Source organism: Haliaeetus leucocephalus, unplaced genomic scaffold (genome assembly GCF_000737465.1).
Source record: "Haliaeetus leucocephalus isolate CR32 unplaced genomic scaffold, Haliaeetus_leucocephalus-4.0 Scaffold439, whole genome shotgun sequence".
Classification (NCBI taxonomy): Eukaryota; Metazoa; Chordata; class Aves; order Accipitriformes; family Accipitridae; genus Haliaeetus; species Haliaeetus leucocephalus.
Window position 1 is genome coordinate 6,190,992 of NW_010972875.1, and position 17,416 is coordinate 6,208,407.

Sequence of the window (17,416 nt, forward strand, 5' to 3'; positions counted from 1 at the left end):
AGTACAATACCCAAGCCAATCTACTTAAGCAAAGTTAAATCACAGGCCCTTTTATTAACAACAAACTGCATCCTTTGTGATTTTAAAGGGTTATTCAGCCTCATGTTTGAGCCTTTCTGGATTCAAGTGAAAATGCTACACAAGGGTAGCATTTGGCCTTTTCTCCATATGTATTTTATAAATTGAAAAGGGAGCCAGAACACAAGCAGTATTTAATAAGTTGCCTTTCTCTTGTCTTTAATTAGGACGCCTGTGCCTTGGTGATGAGCAAAATTTTAGAAGGGATCCAGAAGAATACTTCTGCCAGCAAAAAAAACAGTCGGAAACTTGGGAGTGTTTCTCCAAGTCCCTCCACCCGAGCTCCAGGGTTCAGTGCAGGCCTGGTTATTGATGGAAGGACTTTAGAGCATGTCCTTCACGACAGCCTACAGAATATTTTCTTGGAACTCACAGAAAAATGTCGGGCTGTAGTCTGCTGCCAAGCCACACCACTGCAGAAGAGTATTGTGGTCAGACTGGTGCGAAATAAGCTAAAGGCAATGACATTAGCTGTAGGTGAGTCCTGTGGTTATCTTCTCTGAAAGGAAGTAGAAGCCTGTTTCTTCTCTTCTATATTTTTGTTAATTTCTGTCACAAAATTTACTTTACAAGGAAGATAATCCTTTGAATCATAGTTGTCTCTGGCAGAAAATGATGTTAGTCTTCTGAACTAGCAAATCTAGTCCATAAACTTATTCATGGTGATGTAAAGCAACAAGAGCAGCAGTCATGCACGGTGTTATGTAACATGTCCAAAGGAGCAAGTAAGGGGATTTTCTTTGTCATTCTCCATCACAACCCTCCAAAATAGGGAGGGATAGGGGAGATGACTCACTGTGATTTCAAACACCCATATTTTCTGTTCCAGCATACCAACTAAATTCTGACAAAAGGAACAGCTAATATCCATTTGGAGAATATAGCTCAGTTCAGTCAGGCCTTCCAGTTATTAATCTTGCTTTCTGTAGGATTTTTCATAGGCTGCACTGCTGGCCATAAGAATGTTTTTCTCTGAACTCTCTGGTGTTCTTGTATATTTGTCTTTTCCTGCCACCTCCATGGCGATGTGATAGCTGGCAAAGCTGCCTCCAGGTTGCATTCCAAATAAAAGAGGTTAGTTTTGATTTTTTCCTCTTTTCTTTTTTCTGTAGGTGATGGTGCCAATGATGTCAGTATGATCCAGGTGGCTGACACTGGTGTGGGAATATCAGGCCAAGAAGGCATGCAGGTAGTGTATACAAAGACAGCTGCAAATGACATCAGACTCCATTTTAAATTGGTTCAGAGTTTACTCTGGAGGCCCAGTGGCTCCACAGTCCATTGCCATACACAGGCAAGAGTTTGCAGCCTGAGCTGACACCCAGGCCTCAGCACTCTTGCAGGAGCGCTTGGAAGCTGAATGCTGCAGGAGTTCAAACTCCAAACAACAGAGCTTGCTGCCTGTCACCAAACTCCCTATTACTCATGTCCTGCCAGGAAACAAGTAGCCTAACCATCAGTCATATCTGTGCAGTTGTGTGATAGTAATAGACAGCCATGTTCCTGCCTATGTTGTGTTGGACTGAGCTGTGTGTGTTAGTGTAAAACATTGTATGGGGGGGCTCAGATCTGAGTGAGGGTAAGACTGTAAGAACTATGTATAAAAAAATCATAAAATAAGAATTTCCAACAGCAGGTAAGTTGCTCACTTGGCAGTATCTGAAGCTTATCTTTAACAGTTTGGATACTAACATGTCCTTTCCTTCACGTGTGTTGCAGGCTGTGATGGCAAGTGACTTTGCAATCTCTCAGTTTAGACACCTCAAGAAGCTGCTGCTTGTCCATGGTCACTGGTGTTACACCAGACTTACCAACATGGTGCTTTACTTCTTCTACAAGAATGTGGTATGTAGCTGTCCCATCCCAGGGAAATCACAGTTTACGTATTTGAGAGCACTGAAGGGTTTAATGGGGCTTTATATTCTTCTTTAGTTTCTATTGTGAATGGGTTCAAAAAGACACAAAAAGCATATGTCAAACAATTCAGTTTCCCATTTATGTCTGCAGAGACATATAGTTTCAAAGTGTGGCATGAACTCCACAGCATTTATACTTAATTTTCCACAGATTACTGTAACCAGACATAAGATCTGCCTGTTTTCCTCCTGGCTTTTAAAACACTTGTCCACGGGTAACATTTTGTCATGTCATCTTTGACTTTTCAGGCCTATGTGAACCTCCTGTTCTGGTACCAGTTCTTCTGTGGGTTTTCAGGCACATCAATGACTGACTATTGGATCTTGATTCTTTTCAATCTCCTTTTTACATCGGTGCCACCCATCGTTTATGGTGTCCTGGACAAAGATGTGCCTGCGGAGATACTCATGCAGCTCCCACAGCTGTACATGACGAGCCAGAAATCTGTGGTAGGTTACAGAATTCTTGGCCTGAAGCAAATTGAAATGGTCAGCTTTTAATCCATTTCTGTGTTTCCTTCCTTCATGGTTCACATCAGGCAAACTTGAAGCTTAAAACCACTTTCTCTGTTAGAGAAATAGGCCTTTCTCTATAGACCTGTGCACAAATGTATGTGCACAAATAAAAGCTGTTTTTTCAAAAGTTTTTTTTAGGTTCTTTTCAGCCATACACCCAATCTTATCAGACATTTAGATGATAAGAGAAATTAAGGACTTCAGGTGAAACAATGTGCTAGATAAACATCATTACCAGCATGTTCACTTCATTCACTGCCTCAGCTGTCAACATACTTCCTCAAAATGGGTTTCTTTTGAGCATCTGGGCTTAACTTTTAAAGATAAGGGCACTAGATACTGGCTTTTCACTGTCATATAAGGGTCTCAGCTGCAAAGTAATGAGGAATGGACAAGAACCAGAGCAGATTCCTTTCAAATAATCCTCAAGAAAGTTCTGTCATTCAGGGTTCTTTTCCCCTTATGGGTATGTTCTGGAATGTGCTGGTGGCACTTTTCTCCCATTTGAAAACACTATACGTCATATCTACTCTATAAGTAAATTCTGTCCAAACATTTAGCACAGAAAGCCACAGGGAGTAGGGGGTAGTTTCTGAATCAAAATTACATAAATCAGTAAGCTTTTTCCTGGTTTCTGCTTTGCTTAGCATGAATTCTAGCATAATTTTAACTTTATCTTTTTTTTTTTAGTTTAACACTTAATTAAAATAATATTTTTATTATAGCAATTGAAGGCAGTGACATACTGAGCCCGAGACAGAATAGATACTAGTAGCCCAGAGAGAGGAAACACTGAGCATATGAGTCATCTAAACCTCACCATTTTCTTTATGATCATAGCCTTTCAATAACAGATTTGACATCAGGAAGCATTTCATTACAGAGAGAGTGGTCAAGCACTGGAACAGGCTTCCTAGAGAGGTGGTCAATGCCCCAAGCCTGTCAGTGTTTAAGAGGCATTTGGACAATGCCCTTAACAACATGCTTTAACTTTTGGTCAGCCCTGAATTGGTCAGGCAGTTGGACTAGATGATCATTGTAGGTCCCTCCCAACTGAAATATTCTATTCTGTTCTGTTTTGTTCTATTCTAAAAAATACTATTAACAAAAATGAGCTACAACATGTTGTGTACTAGTTGCACAGTCTCATCTGTATAAACTGACAGAAGTCTAGGTCTGGTTTAGAAGGGAAAGAAGGATATTACAGTGAGGGGAAAATTTGTTTTGCTTGTTCGTGGACTTTACATTTCTTTTTACATACCGGTAAATATTTTATGTTGCTTGGTTTATGATATTTTTGCAAAACTAAGTACTCTTTTGATACCAATCTGAGCCTCTGTAGACTGGCTGGAGCAGGTCTGCGCTTTGTCAGTCACAGAGACTTTTGAATAAGTAAAGGTTACAAGGCCTCAAGATTCTGCCCTTTATTTTGATCTTCAGAATATGTACAGTGATCTGAGCTGAGATGAAGGTTTTGAGGCAACATAATCAGAATTACTGCATTACATAATAGTTTTTCTCCTTCCTCCCTTTTTTTTTTCCTTTCCCTTTTTATCAGAGTTTTTCCTCTTTTGTCTAGCATAGCATTGCCTTGATCTGTGGTTGGAGTTATTAAGTAGTATACCATTTCCTTTCTTGCATGGAAGCACACTGAAATAATTGTTTCGAATCAAGTGCAGTACAGAAGAAAGAGAAATGCTTTAAAAGATGTAGTATCACAATATTGCACCATGACATCACAAATGTACAGCTCTGTATAAGCTATAAAAATGGACAGTAACTTGGATTCATCTTCTGTAATTTAAAGCACTTCCCTGACAGGCAAATAAGAACGTAAGTTTCCTACACCACCTCCACAGAGCCATTCACTTCTTGAAAGGGCTGAATGGCTTTTTGGAGAAACCCATCTCTCTCCAGTACTTGTAGAGGAAGTCCTGCGTGACTAGACTGCTCACCTGTGTGTCTCAATTTAGTGCCTGAAGGAATGGGATCTATCTGAGCCAGGGCACATGCAACTGGTTTTATAAGCAGTTGAGCTGTCATAGCAGTTTGCTGCCACTGAGCGAGGAAGGCTTGTTCCTTCTCATCTTCTCCCTTCTTTTCTTCCCATTCCCTGTTTTCACCCACATCGTTAAACTACCTTCTTTGTGCCAGCTGGGTTGTCCCATCAGATCATTCCAGGAGCTGATTTCACTCACTAAAATAGCAACATGCTACTCCAGCAGAAAAGTGAATTGATTTCTCACACTCTAGTGAGTTAAGTTAGCTCACAGTGGAGTCCAGTCCGCACAGATGAGTCAACCAGCACAAATTAAGAGGCAGAAGCACGTGTACCAAAAAGAAGGGAGTGGAGATAGAAGAAAGGGGGACGTGGCATTCAGTGATGGTAAGCTGCTAGGCTAATTCACTGTCCCCTAGCCCTTTCCTTTCCTTAGTACTCAGTTAGGTAAGGCTCTGGTAGGACTGTTCAGGCAGAAACAGCTGTAAGATCAGAGTTCCTAGATCTGGCTGCTGATTTAAATACTAACAGTTAAGTACATGTGTGGAGTGAGCTCTTTATTCTTATTATCATAACACACAAAAGATGCCTCTTCATTGGGAAACTAACTGGAATTACTTCTGCAGATAATCTTTCCCCAAATCCAAATTAATACTAATTAAGGATGCAGCAATTTGTTCAATTTGTTTCAATGTCATTATCTTTTTTTCTTACAGGCTTACTTGCCTTCACCTTTCTGGATAACGTTGCTGGATGCTTTTTACCAAAGTCTCGTTTGCTTTTTTGTGCCTTACTTTGTAAGTGCTGGGTATGAAATACATTTATATATTTTGACATACTAAAAACCCGGGCAAATTAGAGAATAAAATGAAGTGCTTGATTTTACTTCCTCATATATAAATGTGTACTAACAGGATCATCACTGGAACTGGGTGGAACTGTGTGCCTGCAAATATGTATGGTATTGAAACTGTTCATGCCATTTTGTGTATTAGGACTATACATAAAGAATATATTACGCTGACCACTGTCTTCCTTTACAGACTTACTGTGGCTCAGACATAGACATTTTTTCTTTTGGAAACCCTATAAACACAGCAGCGCTCTTCATAATACTGTTTCACCTTCTCATTGAGTGCAAGTCTGTGGTAAGTACTTTGTTTCCAAAAGAGTATATTCCTTACAGAGTATGTGCATACAGCTTTCATTAAAATTAAATGGAAGAAAGGGCTTCATATACAAAACAGAGTAAGTATAAAAGGGCCAAAACCTAAATATTTTATGTCATCGTGTGAGCTCTCCTGCTGCAGCTGTCATTGGAGCCAATAGAATTACTCATATGACTAAAATTAACAAAATTTGGCCTCAGAATTATTTGTAAATAGCAAAAGGATCCTGCCTCATTAGGATGTGGTGGTTTTGGGGATGTCAGTTTAGTTTTGCAAATGGTAGAACCAACCAGTGATCTACTGAGCCTTCGTTAGTTCCCAAAGCTTGCATCTCAAAGACAACAATGTGAACTGTTGATTTTGAATGCTTGGAACTGATGATCTGCTCTGTGGCCAGGATAAACAATTCAGAGGTATATTTTGGTGCCAGAACTAGAGAACCAATACGCTACAGAAATGCTATTCCAGTTTTTAATTAAGTCTGGGCAAGCTAAAGCATTAGCTTGGATAAATTTACAGCCCTTACAAGGGTAATACTTGGCTATTTTTTATAATTTTAAAGAAAATAAAATAATATTTACAGTAGAAGGACACAGATTAATGGGTTTTATTTTTTTCTCTCTTTTTTTGAAAAATATTTTTTAGGATTTTTTCATAATGGATGAAATTTCAAGTTGTGATTCAGTCTTTTCATTGTTCTTTTGGGAGCATGGCAGCAGTGATAAAAATGTCTTTATTGAGACTATATGGGTAGCATGTGTGTATCCATGCTCTGAATAGGAAAACATTACTTAAATGGGTTTTATTTGGCATTTTTGAATATCGGCAAGCTGTCAGACCAGTGACACTGTTGTTTCCATAGTAACTATTATAGCCATTTAGGTATAAAATTACAGAAACAGTTAATCAGTGTCTCAAGCAAAATGTGTAAGGGTGGTGTCATATGAAGATCTTGCCTCCATTTGCTTGAGAAGGCTTTCTCTGTTGCCAGTGGATGAGGTGGTCATGAAAAATGTCGTTCACACAGGAATCAAAAACTATGCATTTAGTACAATAAAAAAAAATTAAATGGCTGGGTTACCTATGAACTGTAGGAAGTGTGTGCATGTTCATAAATGCCTGTGTACACACATACAGGTGTTACAGGTCTTTCTGTTTACAGTTTAATCTGATTTCTTTCCTTTTTTGAATTACAGACTTGGATACATACAGTAGTTATAGTTGGCAGCATCCTGTTATACTTCGTCTTCACTCTGGCTTTTGGGGCAACCTGTAAAACCCACAACCCCCCATCAAATCCTTATTGGATCATGGAAAAGCATATGACAGACCCAGTATTTTACTTAGTTTGCCTCCTGACTACTTGTGTTGCTCTGCTACCCAGGTGCGTTTCTGTTTAATAATTGCAGATTACCGTTGTTAGCAAAATTAATTTTCTTGGAGTCAGTGATGCTATAAATCTCTCTAGATAGAGGTCTTCCTTGCCCCATGACCCCCAGTGTAAAGAAAATTTTGTAACTCTACCAGACCAAGCCATGTGAGGACAGCTCTTTAGTGACATGTTCTCAAAGTAAATTTCAGTAAATAAAAAATTCCTTTTGTGATTTATATTACATTAAATTTTTTATATTATATTAAATATTGTCTTTGGAGGGAAAAAACCAGTAATCTCTGTAACCACAGAATTTATAATTTATATACAAATCAGTTAAATTAGTGATCAAAGTTGAACATGTACTATATGTAGAAGTACTGTGCTTAGTCTGTGATTATTTGTTAAACCATTTTCCGTTTGAAATTTATGTCATGAATATATATATAAAAGAATATTTAGAATGAAGAATGCATGCACAGGTTTCTTTGTGGGGTGGAAACACACTGATTAGATTTACAAGGGGTCCTGAGTTGTGTTTTTATCATGCCTAATGTTTAAGTGTTTTGCTTCACTGAAGAAGTGCTAACTCTCAAGTTCAATAACTCATTCACCCTGGAAAGGCAGGAGCGTTCGGTGGAGGTCCTGGACACCAGCATGCTGAGCAGTGAGACAACTGAGTGAGCCAACAGAGAAAAACTGTGTGAAAACCAGTGAAAGAGACTTCATCAAACTCTCAGCCTAGCTCTATTTAGTAGCCACAGCCATCTTTCTTTCACTGTCTGAACATGAAATCAAGTCTGCAGCCTATTAGCAAAGTGCCTCCAGTGCTCATTTACTCATTCTGCTGCTGTAATGTCTCTTTCTTTCCCTCTTATATAATTTCAGAAAGAGTGGGACCTGAAACTGAATTGCACAGACAGATACTGAGAGAAGTGTTGAGGAGACTAACTGCTGTTTCCTCCTCACCTGACATCATTTTATATCAATTAGGCACAGTCTGAGCACACTTTCTGGATCAAGTGCTGCAGTACAGGCTGCATGAGTTGGCAATGCCACCAATAGGAAAGCTGGCAGAGCTGTGGCTGTAGGTGCCTGCAGTAGCCACCAAGTGTTTGAGTCCCCTTTGAACGCGTCCCGATCTGTGTCTTAAGCATAACAGTCAGGGTTTTGCTGCACTCACTGGAGATCATAACTGGTAGCCTTGGTTCATACTTCAATTCAGCAGGACAAACCGTCAGGTGCAAGCAACATGTATGCTCTTCCCTCCCCATCCCTGCTCTCAGCTTGCCATCAGATGGTGACAGCAGAGCCTTTTCTTTCACACACAGTAGATCTTCCTTACACAACAAATAAATTGATAAATGCGGTTCTAGGACCTTTTGGTAAGGCTGTAGAGAGCCTAGGTAGAAGAAAGCTTGCAGCTTGGTGACTGCTTCCAACATACAGGTGTTCAGTTTTGAAGATGACAGTGTTTTTCATGGTGAATTAAATGCAAAGTATTTAGCCTTACCAGTGATATTCTTTTGAGTCTTTTGCACTCTCCCTGTGCCAATACCTCAGAAGATTTATAGCTGTTGTGGCTAATTCAAGCTTTTCCACTTCAGTGATTTGAAGCAGAAGTGCCTATTATGGAACCGCTGCTGTCACACATATGTTTTTTTCTCCTTGCTTACTTCTGATGTAATCCTTTGTAAGGCACTGAAAAGCCACCAGTCAGCGGGGACTGTGAAGCTAAAGGGTGCTCTACACCTAGCCTGAGGGAGTGAGATTGGGGCTTTCACTGGAGTTTTTAAGGAGCAGCTCTCCTACAGAGGGACAGATGTTGGATGCCCTGTTGACTGAAGATTCACTGCAAAAATCTATGATTAAAACTTTTGCCCAACCTAAGTTGCCAGTTAAGTCAGTTCTAATATGAATTATTCCTAGAGTTTAATTCTGGAACATCATTTGTACTCCATATTCCTCTTACTGCATGTGATGCTTGCTTTCTTTGGCCTTTGCTTTCATGTTCTTTCTTGCTTCTGGTGAATTCTCTGGCTCCTGCAAAAGTTAAGAATTTTAGAATGATGCTCTGCCTACTCTTCCCAGCTTTCCAGGGCTGTATTAGTGCTATATCATCAGTACAGAACAGCAGTGATAAACAGCTTCTCGCTTGGAAGCATGAATTTTTCTAGGCCTAATTTTTTCCACAATATCTCTTAACTCCTTATATCTGCACTGAAGTGCCAGGGAAACTCTAAACTGTGCACTGATTTTGATGCCTTTTTTCTGGGGCCTGACACTATATGCAGAAAGCTCCACTTTCAGTGTAGTTGGGACCCTGGCCCTTCATTGAAGTTGCAAGTGCGCATTGCTACAGCGACTAGTCTGTGGGAGGACTGTGTTCAGGACAGAAAAATGGAAGCACCTGATATCAATATCTGTCTTTGAAAATGCCAGTTTTAAAACATGTTCTGGTGCAGCTGCTGGCCTTACAGTTTATGTTCACAAAACGGCACCTGCAAAAACTGTTTCAGAGGTTGCTGCAGCCTCAGGGTTACTTGAATGGTGTTTGGTTTCCTTCAGTGTTCCTGGAAACAGTCTTGAGTCTGCTTCTAAACAGCTTATTTGAAACTGTTTATTTTGTAGATATTTGTTGAGAGTTCTCCAAGGAACATTGTTTCTGTCTCCGGTGTTGAGAGCCAAGCACCTTGACAGACTGACCCCCAAGGAGCAGAGGGAAGCAATTAAGAGATGGGAAGACGACTGCATTGTAAACTGTAGAGTGGAGTTCCAGGCTACTTCTGGGTCTTCCAGCTCAGCCACAGGTGCTGTATCAGAGGAAGAAAGCATTGCCAGTGTTTTGCCAACATCTAAAGCACCTCTTCAGGCCTGTTCAAGACATGGGTTAGTAGAGGACACCTCCTTCTTACCAGACATTCAGGATGAGTCTGGGACTACAAATGGCTTGAACTCTGAAAAAAACATATTTCTGAATTCAGCAAAGGAAACTAATTCAGACACGTTTGGCAGTAATAACTCATGTGCCAAAGTCTCTATGTGTGCTTCTGAAGAGGGCAGCGGTGCTGTTTCTCTAGCACACAAAGCAGGTTTGAATTCTGTTTTGTGTGAAGAAGATGCTTTAATGCATTTTACAAAGTCGGAATGCTGTTTAAAACCCAAGAGTAGTAACTGCTGATTTATGCTGCATTGTGGTTTTGTTTTTTTCAGCCAAGGAAGATGATGCACACACTTCCTTAAAGGCTTTTTTGTTTATAAATCTTTTCAGTAATTTCTTAAGAGGTTCAAGATCTAAATGGCTGGGTTGTTTTTTATATTTTTTCACACAGTAGACTTTGCATAGTGCTTATTTCTTGTATACAACATTGCATAATACCCCATGGTGTTATGGACAGGACATTGCATGAATATGGATTTGCAGGATCCAGTTCAGGTAAGCCAACCTCATCCCTTGTACTGCTGTCCTAAAATCCTAGCATTCCCTGGGATTCACCACTTGCTGAAGTAAGCAGAAGGGGTGGGATGTAGTGTTACTTGGCTTGTTGCAAGACTCCTCCAGTATGTGTGTACAGTAGTTGTTTTAACCATTGTGGTCCAGTTTGTTCACCAGGCTATTGCATGGGCCATCTCAGTGCTGGCCAAACACAATTTTAACCATCAGAAGAGCGGACCAGATGAGACATATGTGTTATGTGTCTACCTCACCTTCCTCTTCCACAAAGAGCAAATCCTAGTGCAGCCTTCTGTTCTCCACGACAGTTCATCCTCCTGCCACATACCTCCTTTTTGTCTCCATGTGCCGTTTCATGTCATTTGCCACTGACTGGACTTCTTTTCCCCCTCACCCAACTCAGATGTTGACTACCTGAGTTTTTGCTAAACTCTACCTCATGCCTGTACTGTAAAATTGTCTGCCAGTGGCAGTGGGTAGCTCCAGTCTGTCTTCAGGTCTTCTCCTATTAATAGCAGCTTCTAGCTGATGACATTACTCTTCTTCACTCTCAGGTATTTTTACATTCCTCCAGACTTTTACAATAAACAGCTTAAGTATCTCTAAAGGCTGCTCAGAAGAAGGTATAACCCATTGCATATCCCAAATTTGAGATCTGTTGCTCATCTATGTTGGAGATGTCCTGCCTCTGCGAGTTTCCTGCTGCTCTGCACGCTGCACAAAAGCTGGCTGAGGTGCATGTGGCTACTTCTGGGTTCCAGACTGTCTAAAATATTGCCTCCTTTTTACTTCCCTCTCCAAAAAGTTACATGGTCAATTTATGGAGGAGCTTAGGAAATTGTTTGTATCCACTAGCACCTGTTGAAATAAACAGTTTCCTCAAACTGTAGCTGCTAATGAATTAATCAGTATTGAGCCCATGGGTTTTTTTGGTTCTTTCTCTTTCTAAGACTTTCTGTTTTCAAATTGCCAACATTTGTGTGTTTATTTTTAGGCACCATGTTTGGGGCAAGGGCTCTGCTTTTTAACTGAACCATGAGCTTTCCATGTGAATGATCAACATTACATATTCCACATCTTTTAAGATCTCTGAAAGAATTTAAACAAACGCTGTGAGGTCTGAGAGGCTGCTATGCAGGGCAGATATTGAGGGCATGCTAAGTTCATCCAAATGCAGGTCACCACATGTTACCAAAAGTTTAAAATGGTTCTGTTTTTGAAAGGTAGAATGTAATTAGGGCTGACTCCATCCCTGGTGTTAGTGAGGAGAAAAATACCCTTTTTGTTTAGCCTGTAGAAGAAAAACAGTGGAAGGAGCCAGTGATGACAGCCATTTCTGCAAATATTTTTTTCTAATTTGGTTCAACATATGACAAAATATTTTGGGGAAGTTCTAACATAAGGTTAGTGGGGACCTTTGAAGTGATGGCAGACATTCAAATTCTAAGAGATCATGTTGAGTGTGTTCGTTTGCAGTTACGATTTTCAGATGTTTGTCTGTAGCATCCTTCTTGCTGCAGGGGCACCTTGCCAGGAGTAGACTCCAGGTGTCCCAATTGGAACATCTCAGCTTTCTGTACATGCCATGGGAACTGCAAGGTGTCCAAGAAGAAGATGCAAAACGCCCAGCAGATTGTCCAGGGAGATTAGCTGGTACAAGGGCAGAATCATACAGGAACACACTTGCTGCAACCCAGTGAAGTCATCTGCTCTGCTCCGCAGCCCAAGGCAGGCTTGGCTTTACCCTTATCATTCCCAGCAGATGTTCTCCTGCTGTAAACAGCTCCAGAGAAGCTGGCCAGGCCAGTGCTTTCCTGCCCTCAAAGTCAAATATTGGTTTTGTTTCTATTGTCTCACCTGATTGTTTCTTTTACACCTTAAATCTATGGGCTCTCTTCACTTGGCGGTCACAGAGAAGAGATTATTCTGTTCTATGGTTCTATGACTGAGGTGCGTTGAGCTCTCATGGAGGAGCTCTGGGACTTGCTGCGGTGACCTGAGGGAGTGCAGGGCTCAGCTCTCTCCCCTTCCTGTCACTGTAAAGGACTTTGGGGAGCAACACTGGCCTGTGACCTGCCCTCCTGTTGCTCTGCTGCAGGAGCAGAACTTAGCAGCAGATTTGGTAGGTAGCAGCTGATCATTTAGTCTCAGGAGTTCACGTGTGTATCACACAAAAGCTGTAAGCATTCAGAGCAAGATCTTCCAAAATCTTCTGTGACTGTAAGCCGTGGCATCAAAATAACTACACAAAGAAACATGAGCGGCAGTCACCTGCTAGACCTGGGGCCAGCTGCATGCCTCTGGGACACTTAAATTGCTGTTATGTGGCTTTTTATGAGCCTTGTCACCCCACTACTCGCTGCTTAGCGTGGTGAGGCTTTCAGGATGGATTCTTAAATTGGATGAAGGATGATTTCATCTGCATCTCAGAAGTGCCAGGCCTGCGGGTTGCCTTGAGACTTTAGGTCCTTTTAAAAGTTCCTCTGTGCCGAGATTGTAAGTACTTTTGAAGTGGTACAAAATAACACGTTTTATTTTTTTCTTGGTGTGTTGTTTCACTGATGGTGTGTGTTGCTTAAAATTGTCCACTAGAGGTTGTGTTCTTTTAGAGGACTTTGACAAACAGTCTAAGTGATAAAATTATCCATTGTGTAAAACCCTTTTTTTTTTTTTTTTTGTGGACAAACAGCAGATATAACTAATGGCTATCTGCTGTGATCAGTTGCTATTTTTCACTGAAGGGGAGATGAGGGTAGTGAGTCTTTAATAAAAGCTTCAAAATGTTAATTGGCCATATCTAAAGTGGTGCCAAATGAAGGGTGCAAGCGAATCACTCTCCCTTTGCTTCTCAACAGTTGAGTGTTTCCTTTATTTTTTTTTACCATTAGAGAAGTCACAATCCCCTGCTTGCTTCTGTGCTCAGGCACAGCATGACCTGGCTTTTCCATTTTGAAAACAAGCTTTTTAAGATCATCTCACAGGTGCCTTCCAGATGTCATGAAGGAAAGCACAGCATTTACACTTTTGTCAGTTTAAAACAAACCACCTTCAACTCCCCCAAACTTTGTAGCTACACTTAGAGCAGCTTTAACTCACTTTTTGAGGTGCAATATTTGATTTACAGAAAAAAATACAATTTTTAAAATTATCTTTTTCACAGCAGCTGCACCTGTGCTAAACATTTGCAGGTGGCAGTCAGCCACAGCTGTTACTGAGTGAGTGTTTTGCAGCACAGTGAGCTTTGGTCTGTACCTGTGGCACAGTTTGAGCTGAATGTTTAACCCAAGCTGTGGTTTTTCCCTCAGCCCTGCTGGCTGCAGCACGAGGCTGAGGATCAGCTAACGCAGAGCACCCACTGCTCCTGCCAGCCCTGGCTCTGCCGCTGATCAGACCAGCCCTTGCTCTCTGCAGAGGCTAATGGACATGTTCTGAAGGTGACTGTTAAGAACGTTCTCATAGCTGAATTTCAGTATGGTTTTTTGTATTATTTGTTCGTTTTAGTCTGGTTATGTTACTCTTGCCCTCATGGTCCTGCATACCTTACTGTTGACTGCAGTGAAAAGGCAAATTTTAACTATTTTAATTTTTTGCATGCTTACTGTTTTGATTTCAGCATGTGTACATGTCGTTGAAATGCTGCATACCAGTTAAAAGGAGATGGTTATTTCAAACTAATTGTATTCCTGAGGAAAGCCATAGAACAGAGAAATTTGATTGCAGCTTTAGTTTTTCAGATTTTTCAATCCAAAGTAGTTGTTGGCAGCGGTATTCCTGGCAATGTTCTGCACTTGAAGTATACATGCAGAAGAAAATAAAAGTTGTAGAGTGCTGGTAGTGCCAGAACCTGCACAAGTGTTGTAGTGCTAATAGGGCTGCTTAAAAAAAGCTAGATAAGCGTATGCATGTACCTTTTTAAGGCTATTTTTAGGCATTATTGCTAAACTTATAACTTCACACCTCCATATTGTCATGGAGTCTCTCTCTCTCTAAAGATTAAAACACATTTTCAACAGAGAAGTTACTTGGAAAATTACTGTAAATTTTTATTAGTACAGCTAGAAAGAAATACATCTGCTTGACTGTGTGACATTGCTTCCATTTGGAGCTACAGCTGTGGTAGAAGTAAAACCAACAATTGTTACCTTACAGTGAGGCTAAACTTGTAAGAGAAAACAGCGTTAATTGTGATCATAGCCGTTATGTCAGCACACAGGGAAAGGCTCGATACAGTAGAAGGAGGAGTATGTTTGCCTATTTCTTGTGCGCACATAAAAAAGGCAGTATAAAAATACATTTATAAAATTACAAATTTCCTCTTTACATGGAATGTTGTGTCAGACAGTTGTGGGAAAGGAAAAGACCCAACTGCTCCCTCCTAAAGCTGTTTGGGATAGGGCTCAGCCTGTAATTTCTTTCAGGACTGATCCCATACGGGAGGGGGCTGGACCGTATGTTTAAGCAGGACTCTCCCTCATTTCCTGGGAGGGACTGCTTGGAAACTGGTGGCAGGCCAAACCCAGTTAATTAAAATGTGTAATTACATATCATTTGGTAATGCTAATATCTACATTAAATGATTATATGTACGCCAGTGCTTTACAAAATTCAAAGCTGCTAACCACTTCATCTGGTAGAGTAACATCAGACTGGGCTGTTCATTTTACAACAGCACCTCTTTGTTTTTACTTCTGGAAAACAGACCTCACTGAAACCTGCCTGTCACCAGACACGTCAGATGGACGGCGGGGCGGGCTGGCTCTGACAGCCCCTGGGCCCCCTACTCTGGTAACTTTTCGTAATTGGCTTCGGGACTTTGAACGGTGCCACCCTACAGCTGTAGAGATCCTGGCCCCAGAGAAAACCTGAAGTGGGGGACTGAGAGCTCCAGCTTCCATATCTTTGAGGCAAGGGCATCAATAACCTGCTTCATCTGTAATCTGCTTGCACTGGTAAAACATGGCCACAGCTGCTTTCTCTCATTTATAGCTGGGGGAAGAAGAGCATTTATAGGTTATAGTAAAAACGAAATCTTTAATATATAAAAAAAAAAAACAACCCAAACCTAGCAAAGCCTAGAAGGGTTTTCTTTCTGAGCATGAAACAGTGATACAATACTCACTTAAATAGTTTCAGAATCTGTAACATAAATATTGAATATTTATTAATAATGGTGTCTAGAGCGCTGTCTAGTATGTCTAACATTAGGCATGTTAAAGGAGAAGATATGGAAATAAGAGATAAAATAGATCTATGTAGATTAGTTGTAACATGATTAATAGTACCTGAAATGTCCCTTAGTTAGCTCTTTTAATGCATGTTTCCACATATGGCAGTCATCTTATTGTCAAAGTCCTGCCCTGTTGTCATGAGAGCATGCCAGGGGTAGCAGAGAGGGTAATTATATGCCTTAGGCTGGATTCACAGAGGACCGGGCACAGCGCTGAAAACACACAAATTTTTAACTGCATTGCTCCCTGGTGAAATTCATCCTGTAATCCTCGGGTTCCTGACTCCTCCTGCTCTGGCCTCCCAAAAGCTGTGAGCTGCACAGGACGGCACCTACAGCAGCTGATAAGACACACCTCCCCTCTAGCACCATAAAGAGGTGTCATGCTCCATTATAAATTTTTTTTTTAACCGGATTCTCTGGGAGTCAAGGCTTAGCCTCCTACCTTCTGCACAGACCACTCCACTGTCAGGCTACCAAGCACTTGAGCGGAGCTCTTTGAGCCTTTGCTGATGAAGCTGTTGTACTTTGCCTAACATATTTCTAATATTCAGTTGAATGGAAGCTGGAATCCAAGTTGTCTATCATTCAGATTTCTTTCTCCCAATTGTTTAAATCTTGCTAAGCAAAATGAAACTTTAAATGCAAGATACTAGAAGAGACCTATCCAAAAATACCCAGTTTCCCAGTATTTGGGATGTGGCTGACTGTAGGAGGAGGAACTGCTGCAGTGGCGTTGCCAACCCTGTTACATGTTTAGAGGGCTGGAGATGGTCAATGCACACTTTATAGGCTGAACATAGTATTCAAAATAGGGAAAAAAGCCCATGGGCCATAGGTTTGATAAATGGGCTAGTCAATGTAGTGCTGTCAAGACATGGGTGTTTCCTGGACACATTAAGACAGTGGAAGCTTCAGAAAATTACATGGTAGAAACTGTCCAAAGTGTCTAAGTTTTTGGTCTCGGGTGCCTCAAGTGGTAGTTATAGGGCTGTTGGCCTACTGGTCCCTCCATCACCCTGCAGAGATACCCAGGCTAGCTCTGGGAACAGCAGCTGTGGAGTCAGGACGGTACAGGGTTATGCCCATGCAAGTTAGCCACCCTGAGGGACAGACTGTGTTAGCTCAGGCACACCAGCAGCACACCGCCGTGCACCTTTGGAGATCTGCACGTGTACTTTGATGTACTCTGTGCCACATGGACGTACAAACTGGTTGATCTCTCCCGCGCCCTCCAGCACATGGTGTGGCCATGCCTGGTGTTGCCCTTGTGAATATACGTCCTGTCAGTGCCGTCTGAATGCACCAAGTTCATTCCTCATGACAACAAGTGAGTGAAAATGCATATGCTACTAATTGAGTGGTATTAAAACAGGTTATCTAAAAAGGTTTTTCTAGTCTGTGCTACTGCTTAGTTTGAATAGCTGAAAGGCAGAAAGTGGCTGATTCTTTTCTTTTACACCTTTTGCTGTGTTTGGAATAGCACCACAACACAGTTAAAAGAAAAGTCAAAAGGATTATTAATTCTACCCCAAAGTATGTTCACCAGCGGAGGGTTTACCGTTAACATACACTTCATATTCCATAGCTCTACAACAAGAATAGACAGAGCTTGAAACTCCTTTTCACAGAGTTTCTGGATTGCAAAATCTTCAGCGTTGAAGTGCTGATTCCTTTTTTCTTTT

General features: G+C 41.1%; 1 protein-coding gene across 1 annotated transcript in view; it reads left to right on the plus strand.

The window, feature by feature from the left end:
- The window catches only part of ATP10D (ATPase, class V, type 10D), a 45,774-nt gene extending 35,543 nt beyond the window's left edge, over positions 1-10,231 (plus strand). Inside the window, exons 15-22 of the mRNA XM_010574552.1 lie at positions 246-555; positions 1,191-1,267; positions 1,798-1,923; positions 2,244-2,444; positions 5,226-5,306; positions 5,553-5,657; positions 6,875-7,062; positions 9,682-10,231. Of these exons, the coding sequence (XP_010572854.1) occupies positions 246-555; positions 1,191-1,267; positions 1,798-1,923; positions 2,244-2,444; positions 5,226-5,306; positions 5,553-5,657; positions 6,875-7,062; positions 9,682-10,231 (1,638 nt within the window). The remainder of the gene's footprint in view (positions 1-245; positions 556-1,190; positions 1,268-1,797; positions 1,924-2,243; positions 2,445-5,225; positions 5,307-5,552; positions 5,658-6,874; positions 7,063-9,681) is intronic.
- Positions 10,232-17,416: the final 7,185 nt, after the last annotated feature.